This window comes from Amblyomma mixtum, chromosome 2 (genome assembly GCF_055824585.1).
Source record: "Amblyomma mixtum isolate Tamu chromosome 2, ASM5582458v1, whole genome shotgun sequence".
Classification (NCBI taxonomy): Eukaryota; Metazoa; Arthropoda; class Arachnida; order Ixodida; family Ixodidae; genus Amblyomma; species Amblyomma mixtum.
In genome coordinates, this window is record NC_143013.1 from 104,093,733 (window position 1) to 104,115,809 (window position 22,077).

Consider the following 22,077-nt stretch of genomic DNA (forward strand, 5'->3'; position numbering starts at 1 on the left):
CTTTTCATAACTTGTTGCATACTGTAAATTTGAAAAGATCTTTGAAGATTTCTTTTTTTTTAACTTTAGCACTTGAGCTAAGGCAAAATTGAGGCTAGCTTTGTACTACAGAAAGTCGTGTAAGATATTTACAAGCAGGAACCTAAGTGGCGCCCTCCTGTCATCATTTTTCACCAACAACTTCTTCCCTTGTGGCCGTGAGTAGCACTTCCTGTGATGTTCATGACCTTGAAGCCTTTGACCCTGCACAACTCCACGGAAGCAGGCGAAGATCCACCATTGCAACCAGCGGGGAACACTTCGGGCATGTGGTGGGCCTTGCGTTTTCTTAAGAGCCCGATAGCCACGTCGCCGACGGCGGAAGGGCCGTGCAAGCCCTTATACTTCTGACACTTCCTCCAGCCTCATTAATTTATGAGCTAGGGGGAAAGTGCACGGAAGAATCAGGGAACGTGTACTTTTCCTTCAAGAAGATGTTAAGGTGAGAAGAGTGGAGCGGGCATCAAAAGGCAGGCTGCTCTGGATGAATTAGCGTTCGGGACCTGGTGTGTGACCTCTGGTGCACTATCTGAGCATATTTATGAGACAAATGTATCTGTATACGTTCCTTTAATTGCTCACTGACTGCATGTATCCCTTCCCTTACACTTAGTGTCATTGTCACTGTTTTTAGTTTTTGTACTCGGTAAGGAGTTTGCGCAAACATGGGCATCTGTTTTTGACGCTAAGTCATTATGTCTTCTACGCGTCGCAGGTTTCGTAGGGCTCCCTGACAAAAGGGTCCGGGTGGACTGATACGTATTCACTATGTATGTTTAGCTCTACGTGCGTGGGGCTAGTAGCTACTTTGTCTGCCGCTCTTGTCTATTATCGACGCGTCTGTATATGCTGTACACGTTCTAGGACATACATAAACAGGAGTTCCATTTGTCAGCTTCACTTTGCGGCAGAGCTTAGTCGTCGTTCTCATCGTCTACCAAGCCCACCGAGGGCGTTGCTGTATTTCCTAAGCAACTTTAATGGTGCTCAGCTGGTTGGTTGGTTGGCCTCAAGTAGAATGGCACATACCCACTACGGGGGAGTGGCCAAGACACAGGCGGTGAACTGTTGGAATGATTAGGAGCCTTAGAGGAAAAGGAGTATTAATAGGGTATAGGCTGACAGATTGGACGACGCAACGAAAGGGGTCCTGTTAGCTGGGAGATCGAAGATGGGACGACGGCTTTATGTGCAAATTTGAATGCATCATATGGAATGGTTCAATTTTGTATTGACTGAAAGAGAGACAGAAAAAAATGAAATAAAATAAAATAAAATAAAAAAATATAATATTAATAATAATAAATGAACTGTTTTATAATCAGAAAAATGAAAACAAACAGAAAAATAAATAAAATTTACATTAGCATGGGAGTCGCTGTGTTTCTAGAAGAAATTTTGGAACTGCACAACGCGCACTCCTGTTGCTTCGTCCAAGCGAAGTAGCGCCAAAGGAAAGAACAACCTCAGTGGTCACAGGCAGACCCAGCTGGTGAAACGGAATTTCTAATAGGCGCCTCCTCAAAGAAGAGAATCGGCGGCAGAACAGCAGGTAGTGATCCACTTTCTCAGGCTCGGCAAAAAATGGGCACAGTGGAGAAACCGCCAGACCAGATCTGTGAAGGTAGAAATTTAGCAGAGGAACTCGGCATCGCAAACGCGTGAAAGAGACCTCCAGTCTGCGCGAACTCCAGTCTTTGCTGCTCCAAGGGTGCAGAAGGTGCTTATATTCAGGAGATGAAGTAAGCGCCGAGGCTGAAAATTCGTGAAATATTGTGTAACTGCGAAACCTCACCGCAACTGTATATGCGCAGGTTGGCAGGACAGCAATTATTGGGCCACAGAGAGAGGCCCTTGCTAATGAATCAGCAACCTCATTTAACTGAATGCCCACATGACCCGGTACCCAAAGCAACCTCACCGAATTTAGATGGAGCGGGATCAGCTGCTTAAAGAGGCGTAATGCCCGAGACTCAGAGGGTGATGATAACGAAAAGCAAATAGATAGAGAGTCCGTCATAACCATGACTTGGGAAACGACAGGATCTAATTTACGTAAGGCTAGAATGACAGCTAATAATTCGGCCAGATAAATTGGAGTGAAGTCAGGGAGACGGAGAGAAAAGGACCATCCCAATGCAGGCGAAAAAATTCCCACACCTGCCTTTTCACGATACTGCGAGGCATCGGTAGCAATGAGAATATGAAAAGGAAAGGACCTTAGGTGGTCCTGTAACAAACCGGTCCAGCTCCACGGGGTCTACAATCTTCTTCGTCCTTTGTTTATCTCGTTTTGCTGATATCATTACGGACTTCCTAGGTTTCGCGCTCGGTTTGAACGAAAAATTACGCTCCGTACGTGCCTTTTATGTTTTCTTTTTTCGGTTATGCGTAAAGTACTAGTTACTTGCAACGGTTCAATGTGTGACACTTCCTCAACCCGCCTGGGCAGTCCGCTCCGAGTGCAGGCGCCTACCTGACGTGGGCACCACCTCCCGCGTGTTTCGGAATGACAGTGAAAGAAGCAGAAGCAAAAGAAGGATGCGTACTTGCACCGGGAAGCTCTTCAGCCTCCTGCTGGTTATCTTCGCCTTGGCCTGCGCCACCCTTCTCGTAATAGGTGGCTGGGGCGTGATGTTCTGGCCTGCTGAGTACTGGAGACAGGCTCTGCTACCGGAAGTGGCCACCGTGGGAAGGCACATCGAGCCGTTAGAGCTTGTGAGACGCGGTACCGGCGGCCTGGGTGAGGAGACGGGATCCGCCTGGGCAGTTCGCTCTGAGTGCCGGCGCCGACCTGACGTGGACACCATCTTTCTCTTCCACTCAATGCCCGAAGGATGGCAGAGTCGGGCGGCTCTCCGGGACACGCTTCTGTCCAAGTGGGCCAGGTGAGCGAAATTCGGAACAATAACTGCCGCGCAGGTTCACCAAGAATTCGTTGAGATTTCAGGAAAAGCCCCTGCAATACTGCTGGGATGCACGTAGTAATACGGCATGTTGATGTCTACGTCTTGCGAGTAAAAGTTGCGCCGAAGTTGGCTAAGAAAAGTTGTCCTCGGCGGTGCAGTGCTAGTTCACTGTTTTTCTGAGGTTGCATTCGTTCCCTGTTGTTGATGCGCAGAAAAGACTGGATGAGATCACATTTATTTGCAGGTGGAAAGGGGGCAAATTTCTGTACAAAGTATTGTACCACCAGAGACTCCTACGTAAGAAGGAAATATGGAAAATAATGATCAGGTCTGGCGATTCGTAATCAACTTAACTAATAAAATGCCAATCAGTGGTGCACCTGCATCATACATATGGCTCTTTATTATGCTTGTAAATGTGGCAGTCAGTGAGCTTTAAAACACACAGTGTGTTCAAATAGGCTGAAATAAATACTAGTATACAAATAATGCTTTCTGTACCTAAGTTTTACGCAAGGACCGAGAGGAAGCGATAATATAGTTGTTACCGCCAAGCTTCTAATTCACTGTATACAATAAATGTACACTGTCATCAGCTTAACTGGCATAACTACGTTTGCATGGTGGTGATGATGGGCGCGAATCTCTTAACCCATGTGATGAAGCTCCTGCATGGTTGTGATTCGTCGAACAATAGTATAGAGGAACGGGTAAAGCTTGAAACTGCTTCCTGTCCACTATTGGGTCTTAAAATCAAAGAAGCACTACCTGCAACCCCTGCTTCAAGCAGGGAGGAGTTTCACGGCGATTCTCACTGTTTTCCGCATGAAAATACCACGTCTGAGTTCAAAGGACGCGAATATCTCGGAAGAGGGGCAGGCTACGAGAACATTGCTAAATAAAATACGGCATGAATACCACAGCCTCTAACACAATAGAAATAAGCACGCTAACTGCACTACACAAAATGTTTATTAATTATTTTTAGGGAAAGCAAGATCCACCTTTTGAATTTTCCGGCCATGGTGTCGCAGCCAACGTCCAAAAATGGCAGTTGTTAGTGACTCATTGTCTCGTTTCAATTCATGCATCTTTACGCTTTCCTTAAAAATATTTTCGTAACCTCCTATTTGTACTGGAGAAGCTTTATACACCCACGCATAGCTTTAATTCACAAAACTGAACAAGCAGGGTCCTCTACCAAGACGTGCAATGATTTAGTCACGTTCTAAACGCCATTTGAATTGCTGCAATAGTAATTGGCGATTATTAGAAGCACCACGTGGCTGTAAAAATCACGAAGACAGTCTCGTTTACAAAAGTACGCTGTAAACGAATTGACGTTAGTTCTGCATTCAGCGACAGCTACGCTAGTTGAATTCAAGTTTAGGAAAGCTGGAAAAGAAATTGGTGCGAACGAGCCATGAAGAACTTGGTCTTTCTCGCCACTTTTGAGGCTGCTATTGAGAAGATTCGGCTTGGTATTAGGGACGCAGGAGCAAAGATAAATATCTAAACCACCGAATGGTCTTCGTGGTTTTGTTGATTACTGGCGACATCTTGCCGCTCATCAAGCATTGCTTTATACGACTTCAGAACAACAATGGAGGCTACGAAGAACTTCGTGGTTTAGGTCTGCAGAACAGTTTGAGTTTTAGCTACATTGGGTTATATAACGCGATCTATAAAGTTGCAGAAACGGAGGGTTTGCATTTAGCCACTATCAAATTGCGGGGGCCACGAGTGGAATCAAGCCTGTTAATTTACAATAAAAAGTCAATGTTTATTAACTCAACCATGCTATATATTCTATCATAGCCACGAGGGTACACAAGTAATGCATATACTTCCCAACGCAACGAGTGTGTACTTACGTAGCTTTCCCAAATCTGCATAAGAAACGGTTAATGAACCTTTTCGTGTTACAGGAGTTAATGACAGCACGACCGGTTCACTAGAGTAGCCGATCTTAAGACTCATCGTATCAGGCGAGTTAAAGGTGGATTGTAGCAACCAAAGAACACCAGTGAGGGGAATGAGTGGTTGATCACTGATGGGCCATTCTAGTGGTCAGTGTAACCGGAGTCAGTATTTTCAGATATGCGCCATTTGAAACGTTCTGCAAACTCATAGCAGTTCACACAGCGGATTGGGTTTCTTGAGAACTTGGGAGCTTCATTTTGATGCAGTTCAAAAGAAAGCAAAAATCGAAAGCTGGGCACATGGGACTATCATGTTACGAACCTTTCTACTCTCGGAATAACTTCGTAGTGCGCGTACTGCCAGACATGTCAAGCTGATTTCTCAATCATGTTCTGTGGCTGTCGCCATTTTCGTCAGCGGTAATTTCCAGCCTTCCTCGGTGCAGTTGCGTTCATGCCTTGCAGCAACCAGAATTCGCGGCAGTGAGACCATAACGACGCCTTTTATTTCCTTTTAGCCAGCCAACCCCTTTCTTCTCCACGGGGGGTAGTTATGGTTACTTTGCATTGTATCATTGACCCGCAGATACCCTAAAGATCGTACCATAGCAGCTCACAGTCCTTTACAACTAGATGCAATGTTACTTATTACGCTTGTGAAGATGTTCAAGTTTCAGGAATGTTAAAGCGAATGGAGAGCAAGAGTACAAAAAACCATCACAAGCTAATAGACTAGTCAAGCACGAGCGCTGAACGTTGAGTAATAATTCACTTCGAGCGATTCAAAGGCGTTCGTATAATTCCGGCGCTCAGTTCATAGTTCTGCAGCCCAATGCATCTTCACAAATGTGGCGTCAATTAAAATGTATGCAATGCGAAAAATTCTCTACAGAGGTATCTGAATCTCGACTTGGCAGATCCGCACTGAAAATCGTTAATGGGGACACCTCCGCAATTTAAAGGATGTTTGGTATGTAACTGGTGAGCATTTTCGCTAGCTTGTTTGACAAGAATCTGGCCTGCAAAGGCTAGCTTGAGATGATTTTTTTACATCACTACATTTGAGAGGAACTGGTAAAAACGAATGCAACTGAGGTCTGAAAAGCAGTTTAGAGGCACTGTGTGTTCACATCAGGACTCACAAATATTAAATAATTATCCTGGGTAGTGCGAGCTTCTCGACAAACTTGAATGCTTTTACAAATTCTAGAAATTTTGAAATCTCTCCGATGCGTAAGTATTGAGCGGCTATAGGGGTGTATGCTGTATTCCATCATCAAAAGTATCCTGGACGCATGCGGCAAAAGCTAGCCGCTAACCAGATTGTGTAATAGTCGAGCTCACGCTGTCTCAATGTAGCGATTTGTTGGGAAAATAAATTTTCGCAGAAGACACATACCTTGTTTTTTAGGCTGATTACGGTGTTTTATAAAGTCGTTGTACAGTGGCCGGTCGCACAGCGCTTGGGAAAAAAAAATTCTTGCTTTTTAGTTTCCTGCTTGTGTAAATAGGGCGAATGCAATATTCCTTGAATTTCTTCAGTCCTACGTGCCTAACCTTTCCGTATGTTACGAAGACATTTTGAACCATGTGTTCTAGTCACCACCCACGCAATATAAGCTGTCACACTTATATCTTGAAGTGTTTTATTCGGCATCCAAGCAATATAAGGTGCCACACTTTTATCTGTATTTTCTGGGCAGGCACTTTTTCAACTGGACTGGCATCTTCCTCGTGGGCCTTGAAGAGACAGTAGGCTCTGACATCTCCACCGACGCCTGGACGGAATTCGAGGCGACTACCATTGGTGACATGGTTCGGCTTAACATGAGCGACGAGTACGCCGCCGTGAACGCAAAGTTCTTAGCAGGACTAAACTGGGCGACACTGCACTGTCCACGCATTCGCTACGTCGTGAAGCTGGATGACGACGTGGCGGTGGAGCCGTTCCTGTTCCGCCGTTACCTGAACAACGTGCACCCGACCGTTAGAGTGATCTACTGCACCCACCAGGAACACAGTCGACTGCTTCGGCGCAGCCTTCAATCGGGACACAGCTTGGACTTAGAGGGGAAACCGGACTACGGGTACGCGTACCTTTTAACTTTTAACGCTCATGGCTACTAGGGATTAAGTGGAGGCTTTCTGTTGTCTGCTCACGGCGAGCTTGGCTGCAGAGCGCAGTTAAAGTATAGCGCTTTCTCAGCTCGGCATCTGGCTTGACCTGCTGGAGCTTAGAGATAAAGTACTAGCGAAATCATTAAATGAAACTTACGGTCTTCTTAGGCGAATTCTCTAAGTGCGATAGCCTTTAGACTGCCTGCTATGATGTGTTCGATGAGTGTATAATGTCATTTTGCGATTTTCCCGCCAAAATTCCGGTTGGAACCGGTTCCATTGCTCTTATATGGAATGCATGAGTCATCAATCTCTAGAGTGTTCGAGTGCCTACCACTGAATTGTCATATACACCCAATAATCCCAACTAATTCCCCTTAATGTATTTCCTGGGGTGGACCTCCTTCCAAAATTAATATTTCGGGGCTCTTTTGATTTTGTTTGGATTTTTGGGATCCTCCTATCGCCTGCCACAGTTTGCAGGTTGTGATGACGTCATAAAAGTCACGTTGCCTCTCTTGACCAATTAGTATGGCCCGTTAGGACAGGTTGTGATGACGTCACAAGGTCCCCTGGCTTCTCTCGACCTATCCTGGAATTTCGTTACGAAGAAAGCGGAAACTGCATGATGACAGCCTAAATGCGATCGCATCACAAAGATTTTCAAAAAAAGAAAAGCCATTGATATACTTTTTCTTTTGGTTTGGTTTATGGGGCTTCACGTCCCAAAGCGACTAAGGCTATGAGAGACGCCGTAGTGGAGGGCTCCGGAAATTTCGACCATCTGGGGTTCTTTTACCTGCACTGACATCGCACAGTACACGGGCCTCTAGAATTTCTCCTCCAAAGAAATTCAACCGCCGCGGCCGGGATCGAACCCGCGTCTTTCGGATCAGCAGACGAGCGCCATAACCACTGAGCCACCGCGGCGGCACATTTTCTTTTGTATTCTTAAAGTAAGCGCGCTAACATTCAACGGTTTGAATTTTTTTTCCAGTGCCTTGTTTAAAACGAAATACGCAGCAAAAGCTCGTATTGTTGCCGTGCGTGCTAACATAACTAGCCTGAATACATTTTCCTGCCTCTAAAGGCACTTGCTTTTTGTGTCCTGGTGTGAGTGAAACAGTTGGTCATTGTGCGAATCATTCGATAGTAGTGAAAATAAGCGGCGGTTTTCAGTGTTGCTGAAGGTAGACCTTTGCTAGGGGGCTAGGTTTCAGGTAGAAGTTTCAATTGGCAAAAAGAAACCCCCATTAAATAGACTATAATGAACACCTCCACTTTCGAACTCATGATTAGTGTTGCACACACTTCTGCATACACCGCTTGCGTTTAGACCTCTTCTGTTTGATAAACGCCAGGGCACGCAATGAATGACCGGTGAAAAGTGACCTTTGCGTAGCCGTAGTAAAAATTAGTTATATGCATCACCGGCGGAATTTATCTGGTGGTGCACGAATTCAATAAATATTCTGACGTACTTCACCTCCTCATGTTATAGATACATTTAATCAGTCATTGTTAAGTGTGCAGCGTTGGCACACGATTAACATCGACGAGAGGGACCCACAATTGAGCTGAACTTCAGGCCCGTTGAAGTTGGTGGAGCTATTGTTCGCTACCTCATGCTTTAAACCAAGCGCATACAAAGATCCAGTCAATAGGGCCAGCACATAGTGATCCTCCTGCACATATGCACTGTCATGACCGTCTGAGAGGATTACATGGTCCTCCAGATACCTAAATATTTTAGGAACTCGTAAGTTTCCAACTTTATGCTCTTTTATTCACATCCACGCACAGGCCGCTCACGAGGAGAGCAATACCTGACGTTGCATTAAAATATTGCTATTTAAATTGTAATGACAATGCATTTCTTTTCGACGTTCAAAACATGTTAGCCCTATTTACTGAATTCTTATCTCCCCTGGTCTTAACACACGAGGTGCCAGGTGCTGGAAGTAGTAAGATAATGTCTATTTAGGGCAGATAGTGACAGCTTATCCGGATCATGAGAGGGAAATAACTAGAAGAATAAGAATTGGGTGGACTGCATATAGCAGGCACTCTCAGATCATGAATGGCAGTTTACCAATATCCCTCAACGAAAAAGTCTTACAACAGGTGTATCTTACCGGTACTCACCTATGCGGCAGAAACGTGGAGGCTAACAAAGAGGGTTAAGCTTAAGTTAAGGACAACGCAGCGGGCTATGGAAAGAAAAATGATAGGTGTAACGTTAAGAGATCGGAAGTGGGCGGAGTGGGTGAGAGAACAAACGCGCGTTAATGATATCCTAGTCGAAATCAAGAGGAAGAAGTGGGCTTGGGCAGGTCATGTAATGCGAAGGGAAGATAACCGCTGGTCCTTAAGCGTAACGGAGTGGATTCCAAGAGAAGGCAAGTGTAGCATGGGGCGGCAGAAAATTAGGTGGGCGGATGAGATTAAGAAACTTGCAGGAATATGGTGGCCGCTGCTGGCGAGGAGCAGGGTTAATTGGAGAGACATGGGAGAGGCCTTTGCCCTGCAGTGGGCGTAGTCAGGCTGATGGTGATGATGATGATGATGTTAGGAAAATGTTTTTTTTTGCCTTATGGTTTATGAAGTTTAAGGCTATGAGATTTTAGCATCAAAGCGACTTAGGCAATGAGGGAGGCCGTATTGGAGTGCTGTGTATATTCGACCACCTGGGGTCTTTAACGTGCACTTAAAGTACATGGTCATCTGGAATTCTTCGCCCATCAAAATGCTACTGCCGCTGCCGGGATTGAACCCAAGTCTTTCGGGGTGCCCAAAAATAGCTCCATTCTCCTCCTCGAAATGAAGTTCAGCGCTGCTGCGTGTTCTCTTCGTCTATGTCAGTGCTCTGCCAGTGCTGCACATTCCACAATGAAACGACCCAACAAGTTACCCTTGCAACAGACCCTGCTGAAATAGATTGAATTTCATTGCAGAAGCAATTTCGCCTTAAATGCAAACTGTGACGGAAGTTACATTAAATGCAAAACTCAAAAAGGAGTCATCGTAGGCACGACGCAAACCAGACATTACGGGAAATGTAGTGACAGATTTCGTTCACCAATACAATGTTAGCTAATCCTGCTTTTTTTTTTGTAAGTAGACATGCCTCATCCACTCGGTATGACGCCTGCGAATATTGGTGGGTCTGTAATGAGGTAGGAGCCTCTACTTAGTTCTGCACGTCGGCCTGGTGCTTCATTCATTTTCCACTTTCCTGACATACAAGGTGCTTGAAATAATGTTCACCAAGATTCAATAATTATTAACGTACTCTTCAGGGATTTGGCTAGTGAGGCATTCCAGGCAGTCGTTTTGATGTCTTGACCATGTTTGCAGATATGCGAAATGGGCCTGATTTCCCAGTTATCAAAAATAATCATCAGAAAGAGCAACCAGGGCCGCACAGGGCCCACCTCTGGGAGCACCTGCCATCGCAGGGCAGTTGAACACCGCTTAACCCCTGCACCACTGTGACAGGGCTAGTAGGAGGACCTCCAGCGATCTACCAGTATTAAAAGGAGAATTGCCGATACCGCATATATACGCATTACCGAATTAAGCCATTAAAGGTATCGCTCCGCCGCGGTGTCTGGGATGTGCTTCAAAGCACATTAAAGAAAGATTTACCGCTGCACCCGCATGGCATCAGGTTCTTACCGGTAGGAAAACAGGACATCCCTTATGACACTATTATGCTCCTTGGCTTCCATAGTTTATGGAAAACAAGGACACAATTCAACAATGCCGAAGTAGTTGCGAGATCTCCACGCGAGCATTTCATTGAAGGTGTCATACGTCTCATAAGTGTCATAAGTGTATCAGGCACTGCCTGATCAGCCAACTTGGTTAAATGTGTTGGAGGACTTGGTTGAACTCTAAAAATTTTAACCTGCCGTGTCAGTGCAAGTGTTGCTGACAAGTTTTACTTCTTTGTACCCGTTGTGAAAATGCAATAAAGAAAAAAAAAGCCGCGGTGTCTCAGTGGTTACGGCGCTCGGCTGCTGACCCGAAAGACGCGGGTTCGATCCCGGCCGCGGCGGCTGAATTTCGATGAAGGCGAAATTCCAGAGGCCCGTGTGCTGTGCGATGTCAGTGCACGTTAAAGAACCCCAGGTGGTCGAAATTTCCGGAGCCCTTCACTACGGCGTCCCTCATAGCCTGAGTTGCTTCGGGACGTTAAACCCCAATAAACCTAAACCATTAAAGGTATCGCATCATGCCGTTGTGGCGGAGCTTAAGTGCGCCCTTAGATTATTTTTATTTTAAATTAAATCTACTGAAGTAAACATTTCTTAAATGCTCTTAAGCAAGTTATTTGAGGAGGATGAGGATGAAAGTCGGGGAGGTTAACCGGTAGATGAACCCAGTTTGCTACCCTGCACTGGGGGAAACAGATGAGGGGATATAATGGTGAAGGAGAAATGGGACAGATAAGAAAAAGCCGAAGGCGAAAAGGCTTCGGCAAAGTAACAGCCTGTCGTGCAGGCCCAACACTCATACCAAACGCAGGACAGTTCTTCGAAAATTTTGTCTAAATATAAGGGCTAGAACTGAGTTAATTGTGTGTGCTATGTAATAAACGTGGAGCACTTAAAGATGCGTTGACATGACCGAGACGACATCTAGAACACTTCGTAAGTCGAGTTTGCATTCAGCTCATTGTCTTCTTTGAAGCAATGCACGGGGTAGCTTAAACAATCTGAACTCGATTACGTGAGGAGTTCACCTGAGTGTATAATTTTGAAACCTGAAACTTTGACAGAACAATACAATGCAATTTTATTCAGCATAAACAAGTGCACTAGCTCAGCCCAGTAGAAAATTTCAGTTCTGTGAAAACCCAGAAGATTTAAATAACTCCAAAATGACGTGCGCACGCAACCTTTGTCTTCAAATGCATTTGACAATAAATCAGGGCCTCCAGACCATAGTATCGGCTACACACAAACAGATGTGCATTCCAGAGAAATGAACGCGACTTCCAAGGCTTTCTCTTAAGGGGAGACGGGGGTCTTGAAATATTAAAAAAGTGCGAAAATTTTGATTTCCTAAAAATGACATATTCGAGATCAATGCAGCCTAATGTACCTGCCTAATAAGTTTCAAGGCCTAATTGGAACTCTAACTACTAAAAAATGTATATATTTTGCGCCTGTGAAGAGCGGGAACAGCGATTCCGAACCGAGATGCGGAAGAACTCTACGCCCGTCGCTTTCCATTACCGCGTCCCCGATGCCCACCATCTTGGTTTTGTTGCAAAACTTGGTCTCTTCCCCACCCCCTGGTATAACTCACAGCTGTGAAATGTTTTTCGAACGTCCGCATACTGCCGTTTTTTTTTTCGGTGGGGGGCCTCACAACGACCGCCGAATGGCAGGCGCGCGCACTTCAAAAGCGGTTTTCTCAGCTTCTTGTTTGTTGCCATCATTACTCTCCTTACAGAAGCTTTTGTGTTTTTATCGTTCAATTACAATTCATCTTATACCGTTGGATGCAGAAATAACTAAGGTGTGAAACTATGTTGTTTTTTTGTCTGTGTAAATCATTTAAAATTTTGTGAGCCATAATATTACCTAACTATATTTCATATTTTGGTTGCTAGTATATAATTGAAAATTTTTAAATGAAGATATGTTTCAAGAACGGTAAAATCAGCATAGTTTCATGGCACGTCTTTGGCTACGGCTCCATTTCAATCGAAACCATTTAGTGCGGAAGGTGTCTTGACCCGTAAGAATTCAGCTAATTGTGTTTCTGTTATTTTCCATAATATGGGAACTAATTGAGATATAATAAAACAAGCTATATTTTTGAGAAGAAGAAACAAACACTACATTCATAAAATTAAACATTAATTTCAAAACTCGCGCCTCTCTAAGTTTTAGACTGGAAAAACCATTGCGCATGCGCTTATCGCAACAAAACTGTTCCACCAGAGCATGCAGGATTTCTAGGTCCAGTGATGCGCAGCTCCAGGACGGCAATGAGACAGTTTTTGCCCTCGTTGAGGGAAGACTGCCGGCTGGGAGCCTAGACATCATGTAATTTAGTCAATTCGTTTTTTGTGGGTACTTTTGTTTAACTTCAGCACGGTCTGTCATACATTACGAGGCGTTCAGGCCATGCACTTCTGCACAAGTAGGCTAAACTGGGCGAGTTGGAGCATTTGCATTTTTCGAAACGTAGCGCAAAAAAACAAGGACACAGAAGAAGGCAGATACTCGTGTCTTGCCTCTGCCTTATTATGTGTCCTCGTTTGTTCGCGTTGCGTTTCGAAAAATGCAAAAACAACCGCTTCTAGTTCCCTTCGCTGCTGCCTGGTGGCTCATACTGCAACATTCAATAACAGCGCGCTGACATGATCCAAAAAAAAGGAGGTGCGGCAACAGTTGAGATTCAATGACATGCCCTCGCAGTTCGGATGTGCAGTCATTGCGAAAAGTAACCCGGCAAAGGTGGTTCGTTTCTCAGCCGCGCAGCGAAGCACTCATGGCAGCCCTTAAGCCCTGATTCTGTGTAAAGTATGATGAGCCCTTGCCCTCATGTTCTGATACCTTTCGGCTTTTAGGGGTGACTTGAAGGCTCCGTTATGCGGTCGAGAAGCAAAAACCTATTGCTCGGTTACTTTTGGGAAAGGCGGTACATGTTCCCACCACGTGGCCACAAAGCAACGCATGCCAAACGGCGGACAAGTTGGCTTTTAACCCTACTGCATGAGATTGGAAGAATGTGTTCTGAAAATGTCAGTTTGGGACACGTGTTTCCTTGTTCTGCGAACAATAGTTTGAGGAATCGAATTCTGAATACCTCATCCATCCGCTTCCGCTGGAAACGAGAGATCAGATCATTCCGTTCTTGAGAAATCAAATTTCAATCTCTAAACTTCCTTACAATATTGACTGTTGCCCTCGACTCCCATTGTAAAAACATTGAATGATCTCGAAGATCGCCCAAAAGGATGCATCATCTGAGAAAATTCACGAAAGTCCGCTAGGCTTAGCAGCACTGCTGGGTATGGTCCCGAATTCCTCGTAGTGCGTCCAACGCTATTTATCCTCAAAGTTTCTGTGTCTTCCTAGCCTGTGGTCTAGTATGATTGTTTAAAGTCAACGAACTGAGGCCGCGACCTTTTCATCTATTCAATAATCGGTTCAATCATTAATTCCCTGCATATGACTCTTACACAGGTACTGTTCGGGCCGGACTGTGATCATGAACACTCCCACAGCCGAGGACATAATCCGGGCATCTCGAGTAGTCACGGCTCATTCGACCGACGACCTCTACGTAACGGGACAATTGGCGGTGGCGGCGAAACTGACGCACGAGTCACTGGGCTTCACCGGTCCTCGGGAACCCGAAGGCATGGAAGTGGCCATTCAAGGGGACGACATGCTCGCGCACATGGAAGGCGCTTTCGGCCAAACCAGCGCACGCCGAGCGGCCTGGCACACTGCGATCTGGAACGAGACGCACAGCTCCAATGGCTCCAATGCGGCGCTCCTCCGCGGTGCGCGTCTCTCGGCGAGAATACTTCGGGGACAGTCAGCCATTTGGGATTTGCTGCAAACACGCTTAGCGGAAGACGCTTCACCAACAGTTTTGGAAACGACACCAGGTGTATTCAGCAACGCGTCGTCCCCCGGTGACGAGGTGTCCCAAGACAATGACTAAATTTGCGTATCTTGCCAATTAACGACTCTCTTGGCGTTAACAAGAGCGAAAATGTTACATCTTGTTCACCAGGGAGGCATAAAAAGAATATTTATTTGCTACCTCTCGACTTACTTACTTCGCGCATGTCACATCACGTGCAAAAGTCAGACAGTGCGTTGCCACTGTCTGGAATAAATTTGGTTTTATTAAAGAAAATATGCATAGATCGAAACTAACATGACTCGGTACTATGGGTCAAATTTCAAAATTTTACGTGTGCGAAAATTGATGTCATAGTAGCAAAATATTTCAGGCCTCTATATTTATTTCACTACGTTCTGATTGTTGGCATGAGCTGTAATGATGAAATCAGGCTACTTTTTCTTTTTGTCTCGCATTTCCAATCGTTTCTCATCGGTGCTGTGATAATTTGTTTTCCTTTTGAGAAATGCCAATGGTCATAAGAGTACTTTAGTCATCATGACATCATGATAATCGCTACGAATTTAGCACGCGCAGCTTATCCCATGCCGCTGACATATATATTTTTTTAGGTCTCCTGGGGAAGAATAAACAGCCGCTTCGTCCTTCTGTGATGGTGTTCACGTGTGTAGCGCCGCTCTACCTGAAAACAGCAGGCACCGCCTCAGCTATGACTGCGGCTTCCTAAACATTGCGCAGAACGCTCAATGCTTTCTAGGCTGGAGTATTGTTCGAGGTAGAGGAAAAAAATGATAAATTAAATGGCCCATATGCAGTGATGAAACGCACATTAAAATTTGGCGTACTAGTCGGTGGTATACCTCGTTTACCGCACTGTATCAATGCATGCTTACTGCGCCATGTTCGGTGCCATACATAGGCACCGAGCATTATCAGTCAACAAACTTTTATGCAGTAGTGTCGTGGCGCTTCTCTTTCGCACTGTCACGCAGGACGGTGATAAAATGGGCAACGTTGATTCCAAGCAAAACCTTTTCATTCTTTTACGCTTCCTCGGCGGCCAACTGTCCAAGGGCGTCGCGAAAGCTTGGCTGCACTCCAAGATTGAGACGGTACTGCATAAAATGTTCCCAGCTTTGCGGTTGCCGCCTCTTTTAGTGAACGCGATCCCACTGTAGCTCCGCTGGCTTTCGGGGCAGTGTTTCTCGTTTCTGAGCGTTGCCTTTCTGTCGTGGAGGTGTTGTGGCATGGCCGCGGAGTTTGTGGCGCATTCGCTGTCATCTTAACTTCGAAGCCCGAGTTCGGACGTGACTGGTGGATCGAGCTAGGCTGTTCTCCATAGCCAAGTGTGAAGGCACAAACGGCGCAGCAGACATGCGCGGGGTTCCTGTTCCAATCAGCCGTTGTCTTAGCTGCCACGCGACACGCCTTTTTCCCTTCATTTTCTTTCAACGGCTTTGCATTTTTGCATAGAGGGGCGAAAAACAAAGAAAAACATAGACTAATGGTTTGGTTTATGGGGTTTAACCTCCCAAAGCAGCTCAGGCTATGAAGGACGCTGTAGTGAAGGGCTCCGGAAATTTAAACCACCTGGGGTTCTTTAACGTGCACTGATATTGCACATTACACGGGCCTCTAGAATTTCGCCTCCAGAGAAAGACGAATGCTCAATAAAAACTTCAGCTGACAGCTCGTTTCCTCTGGCGTCCGCACGTAGCCGCTGTGGCCAAGCTTGGAACTAAGAAGCGAGGGAGTGGGACACGTTCTGGTAAGCTTTGGCGCTGTGGCTCGACAGAATTTCACATTTTTGCCAGTTACGTGCATTGAAAAAGGTTGCTTTGCCTGCATGCTTTTCGAGAGTGCATGTATTTTGGCATGATGTAGCCAAATTTTGTGGAGCCATAGCGCAGAGGACAGTCACTTTTGCGAAAATCTAAAAACTGATATAGCTATTATAACGACCAGCTGGAAACCTCTAATTGCAACTTGACGCCTAGCTCTAATAGTTGAAAAGTTAATTAATAAACTTAGCTAACCAGCTGAATACTTAAGACGATTCAGCGGATTTCTGGTGTCCGTCAACACCCATAATACTATGCCGAAAAGGCCATAATTTAACCTCAAAAGACTGATCCTTGCAAAAATACTTGGTCTTGTCTGAAACACCTTGTATGTGCCTAGAGTTACTCCAGGTGACACTTGTCGAACTCTAGTTTTCCCGGTGGCTGTGGATGTCAACGCGAAGCTAAGTGGATTGTAGAGCCATTTGCTGAAATTCCGTGTGGCTAACTGTCTCATTTTCAGTCAGCTGTTAGTGAAATCTGCTCATGGCTTCCATAATCTCATCCTTATGGGATGTGGCTAAGCTTTGGAATGCGAGTAATAGACGATGGAAGAGGAATTTTTTGCGGATTGTTTTTTGTATGGGTGGTGGCTCGCGTTGTTCAACTCCTCTATCGATCTCACACGCTCATCAAGGCGTGTAAGCTCTTGCATTAGTTGGTCTTTAGACTAGCTTCAGTGAATCTGTGTATGAAGGATGTAAGGGATCGTTAGTGTACGCGGCGTCATCGGAACGCGGCTGGGGGCGCTCAAAGCGAAGCGTCTCCTTTCTCGGAACGCGCCCGCTCGCGAATGCGCCGGGAAGTACGGGTGTCCCCCGCCCCGCGGTACTGATTCGCGAACGTGCTGGCACGAATGTATATATGTGTTTGTTTTTATTTTATTTTGTGGTAGAGAGGGTGGTCTACCTTGTAGAAGCCGGAGGGCTGGACATGCCCTTGAAGAGCCAATCATGTTAAGAGTGCAACATGATTGGAAGCTACCAAATGTGGGCCGGGCCTTTAGGGCTTTAAAACCGGGCCCCGGAGCTGGAAGCGGGTTTCTGGGCTAAGGTGAGATGCTATGCATCTTCGGCTACGCCGAGTAGGGGCCTCCCCTAGTGTTAGCCAGTTCCACCTTTTTGTTGTTTTGTGTCTTTGTGCCGTTTAATGTCTCTAGGGCCTTAACTTGTATATGCTGTAAATATCTGTATATAAATCTAAGTTTCCCTTTATCCCTGAGTGTCAACTCATCGCGTGACCGTCTCTGACGGGGCACCCCTGGTGCGAAGATCAAGCTTCAGTCTTCGAGATAAACCAACCGTCTCTGGCGGGGCACCCCTGGTGCGATGAAGAAAAAGAACCTGAACTTTACTAAGGGTTTGAGCGGCGTGAGATGGTGAGGACGGTTTGGACGTGAGTGCGCGAAAGGGTTGTGAGATGAAGTGTGCTGGGATACGCAAAATATTAAGCTGCCCAACTCACCTTCTGTGACGTGGTCGGTGTTGACTTCAACCTGGAGTTCCGAGGTCTTCTCCAAGAGATTGAAATAGACGTGGAGTGCATTTGGCTTAGGCGGTTCATGGTGCTGTTACAGTGCACATTTGGTAGCACAGGCTTGGTCGGCTGGGGCTTCTCATTATTCTATGCCCACGGATTTTGATAATCACTTAGGGCTGCCGCCTATCCGTTATCAGTCCACTTGGCACAGAATCGGTGCAGAGATCGATACGGGAAGGAACGTTGTGTGGTGATGCGGCACAATCTCATACTGCCTTTTACGTTACCGTCCCCTCAGTTGATTTATTTATGCGTACCTCATGTTGCTCTACTTGTTGTTGCTCTGATATTCAGAGAGAAGTAACGCTTAATGATGGTCGTTTGTGCTTTTCGTATATCTTCGTCATTTATTCTGGTGCCAGCTTCAAGAAAAGAATCACCACTAGTTGAGAGAGTTTTTCACTCTCGTTGAAGTTGAGCTGACGTGCTGCTGACGTGGCTGGCGGCTGTTTATTTGCTCGTCGCCCTCGCCTGAACCATACTGCAGTTTTTGCATGGCATCACTTAACGGCGGTCTTCTACCGACGTTATCGCTTGTCACCAGCAGGCGACACCTATGTGCTGGTACGAACTGGGATTCCCATCACTAGGCAAACGTTTTTTGCACCTCCTCCTCCTGCTGCCTTCTGTAGCTTTTCTTTCATTTCTGATTCGCCTCCTTTCTTTAGCCAGACATTTACATCATCTGCGTAGAGGCTGATGTTTAAGCCTTCTATCTCTCTAAGCTTGCGGGGAAGGTCCCTCATTACCAGATTAAAGAGAAATCGGGAGAGGACAGCCCCTTGTGGGGTTCCTCTACATCCCATGGTGAACTCATCGGATGTGATGCCCTGAAAGGTAATGATAGCAGTCCTGTCCCTTAGGAACGATCGGATGTAGTTGTAGGTGTTTTTTCCTACAGCTATCTCATTTAGCCCATCAAGGATGGCGTCATGGCTGACATTGTCAAAGGCTTTCTTAACATCTATACCTAAGATCGCCTTCAGTTTGCCGAGGTCCAGCTGATCTACTATATATCCATAGAGTCTTAGCATTGTATCTTGGGTGGTGAGCCCAGGCCTAAATCCGACCATTTCATCTGGCCAAAGGCCGTTATCCTCCATGTATTTGGTCAGTCTGATTAGGATGACCTTCTCAAGCAGTTTCCCTACACATGATGTTAGTGAGATCGGCCTGAGGTTGTCCAAACTAGGAGGTTTGCCCTGCTTGTGTATAAGCGTGATCTTGGCCTTCTTCCACTCTACGGGGACAGCGCCTGCTTTCCACACTTGGTTGAGATACCTAGTGAGGCTATTTGTTGATTCTTCATCCAGATTTCTCAACATTCTGTTAGCTACTCTGTCGAGCCCCGGGGCTGACATTCGTTTTAGCTTCAGCAGTTGCATCCTGACCTCGGCTCTTAATATGGGGGCATACAACTCCTCATTTGGTCGTCCCTTATAGTCGTCATATTGAGCGGCCCCATGGGGAGCAATATACAGTGACTTGAGCGTGTCAATAAGTTTCTCATCTGTGCCATTAAACTTATACCTAGCTTTTATTTGCTCAGTTCTCATAGCCGTCTTAGATTTAGTTGCGTCTATAAGAAATTTGAGCAACTGCCATGTACTGGATTTTCTCATACTTTTCTCCATTTCCTCGCATCTATTATCCCATCTCTGAGATTCCAACTGTCGAGCATACTTTACTAATTCTGTATTGTGTCTAGCTATTTCCCTCCTTAGGTTTCTGTTCCACCTTTGGCGCTTCAGCTGGTTATTTAGCTGTTCCTTCCTTTTGTACATGCTGAAGAGCCTGCTGTCCATTCTATCTTGGGAGTCATCTACCTGAACCTCCTCAATTGCTCTTTCTACATGCTCAAGCAGCGTTGCCGTCCAGTTCTGGATACAGCTTATGTCGCTATGCTCCTGTTGTTCTCTGATTGCTCTGAATTTATACCAATCCGTAATATTCTCCTGCCTGTAGGTTGTAGGTTTCACGCTGACTTTTCTGCTGAGCTCGAGCTCCAGCAGAAAGTGATCGCTACCCAAATCTTCCAGTCGGTTCCGCCATTTCACAATACCAGCGTTCCTACATAGCGTAAGGTCGGGAGATGTGTCCGCTGTGACGCTGTTACCAGTCCTCGTGGGACAGGAGATGTCATTGGCCATGTAGAAATTGGCTGCTACTATATCATCCAGTAGGGCTTGACCCTTGGCGTTGTTGCTTACGTAACCCCATTCCTGGTGCCTGGCGTTGAAATCGCCCATTATGATCAGGGGATTTTTCCTGCGAGTTTAACTGCCCTTCTGAATATGGGGCCAAATTTTACTTTCATCTTTTTTGGTGGGCTGTAAATATTTAGAAGGAATATGCTACCCCTATTCTTTTTTCCAGTTAAAATTTCTACGCATACTGTCTCCATCTCCTGGTTTCCAATGTCGTGTTGGATTACCGCGATGTTGCTTTTAACATACGTTACTACCTTGGTGTCGTTGCCATCCTTAGCAGCGTACCCCTTATATCCCGATATATTCCAGTTCCCTCCCGTCTCCTGCATTGCAATTGCTAAAGGCGGGTAGTCCTGGCTGAGGATGTACTGTTGCAATAGCGATCGTTTCCTGGCAAGATGGCGGCAGTTCCATTGCCATATTTTCGACGTGCTATTGGCCATGAATTTGGATGGTAACGTTACAGGCCTGGCCTATGACTTGGATGTGCCTCGTCAGCTGTTCGAGTTGTCTGCACACTACCGACTCGAGGTTCTCTAGTCTAGCGCCGAGGATGGCCCCGTGCTGTTTGAGCTCTTCGAATGACTTCTTCATTTTTTCATTTTCCTTTGCTACTATCCTTTTAATTTGGCTCTCAATTGTTATCGTTTCATCCTGCTTTCGTTTGGCATGCCTGACTTGGTCTACGCTCATCTCTTCAGAGATATTTTCAGCAGAGTCGCTGAGTTCACCTGCTTTGCGGATTGCCATCGGGGTGGCTTGTCTGAGTAGCGGTTGCGGCTTTTTCAACTACTTAAACTGCTGCGCAAGTTCATGAATTGCCTCGGAAATTTTATCTATTTTCTCATTTAGTAGCCGTATGGCATTAACGAGCATGCGAAATGCGTGGGTCTCAGCTGCTCTCCGCAAAAGTCGGAGCTATTTGTAGCAATGAGCAAGCGCAGTCAAAGGATACCGGCAATCGAGGTTACACTTGAAAATATAACGATACCAACTGTCGAGGAAATAAGAATCATAGGCATGTATATTAACAGAAAAGGGAAAAACAAAAGTACGCTGGACAAGCTCAAAGCGCAAGCTGAACTTGTCGTCAGAGCCTTCAGAAAAGTATCTAGAAGGGGGGAAGGACTCTCGGAATCCAGCAAACTAAGACTCACGCAGGCCTTCATCGTTAGCAGGATATGCTACGCAACCCCATTCCTGAAAATAAAGAAAACCGAAGAAAAGGCATTAGACACAATCATCAGAAAATGTGTCAAACGAGCGCTAGGGCTGCCCATTTCCACGTCCAATGATATACTGAAGAAAATGGGCCTGCATAACAATTGGAGAGAACTGACTGAAGCGGTTAGAACATCGCAAATCGAAAGGCTAACATCCACACCCGCAGGAAGGAAATACCAAGAGCTGGCGAAATGGGTAACCGTAGATAGCACAGTGAACACCAGACCAGATCTGGGAAGAGAAATAAGAGAGCATCTTATTATCGCTCCCATACCCAGAAACATGCATCCCATCCACGACAAAGGCAGAAGGAAAAGCAGGGTCGCACAGCTGGCTGCTAAGCTATGCAAGATGCCACTGGGAACCGTGGCCTACACTGATGCCGCGGTAGGCACCCTAGGAGACACCGTCTCCGTAGCGGTCGGGGACACAGGCAGAACGTTAGGCGTTTTAAGACACCTTGACTTAAAACCCCTTGTGGTGGAGGAGGTTGCAATAGCGATCGCTCTAACTCAGCCAGGTACCAAATACGTCGTAAACGACTGCAAAGCCGCAATTAGAAATTACAGCAAGGGACGCATCCACGAAATGGCGGCTAAATATCTAAAAGACTTTATCCCAGCCCACAATATTCTAATCATCTGGACCCCAGCCC

The 22,077-nt window shown here is 45.9% G+C and overlaps 1 protein-coding gene across 1 annotated transcript; it reads left to right on the plus strand.

Annotated features, from left to right (window-relative positions):
* Nucleotides 1-2,404: 2,404 nt before the first annotated feature.
* LOC149360365 (acetylgalactosaminyl-O-glycosyl-glycoprotein beta-1,3-N-acetylglucosaminyltransferase-like) lies at nt 2,405-14,687 on the plus strand. Its single transcript, XM_089569261.1, has 3 exons — nt 2,405-2,927; nt 6,574-6,957; nt 14,197-14,687. Exons 1-3 carry the CDS (start codon nt 2,581-2,583, stop codon nt 14,681-14,683), a joined length of 1,218 nt encoding a protein of 405 aa, XP_089425387.1. The 5' UTR covers nt 2,405-2,580; the 3' UTR covers nt 14,684-14,687.
* The last annotated feature ends 7,390 nt before the right edge of the window (nt 14,688-22,077 follow it).

Coding starts and splice junctions, on each gene's coding strand:
- LOC149360365 (XM_089569261.1), top strand. CDS start 2,581: ATGCGTACTTGCACCGGGAAGCTCTTCAGCCTCCTGCTGGTTATCTTC. Junction 2,928..6,573: donor CTTCTGTCCAAGTGGGCCAG/GTGAGCGAAATT, acceptor TTTTCTGGGCAG/GCACTTTTTCAACTGGACTG. Junction 6,958..14,196: donor GAGGGGAAACCGGACTACGG/GTACGCGTACCT, acceptor ACTCTTACACAG/GTACTGTTCGGGCCGGACTG.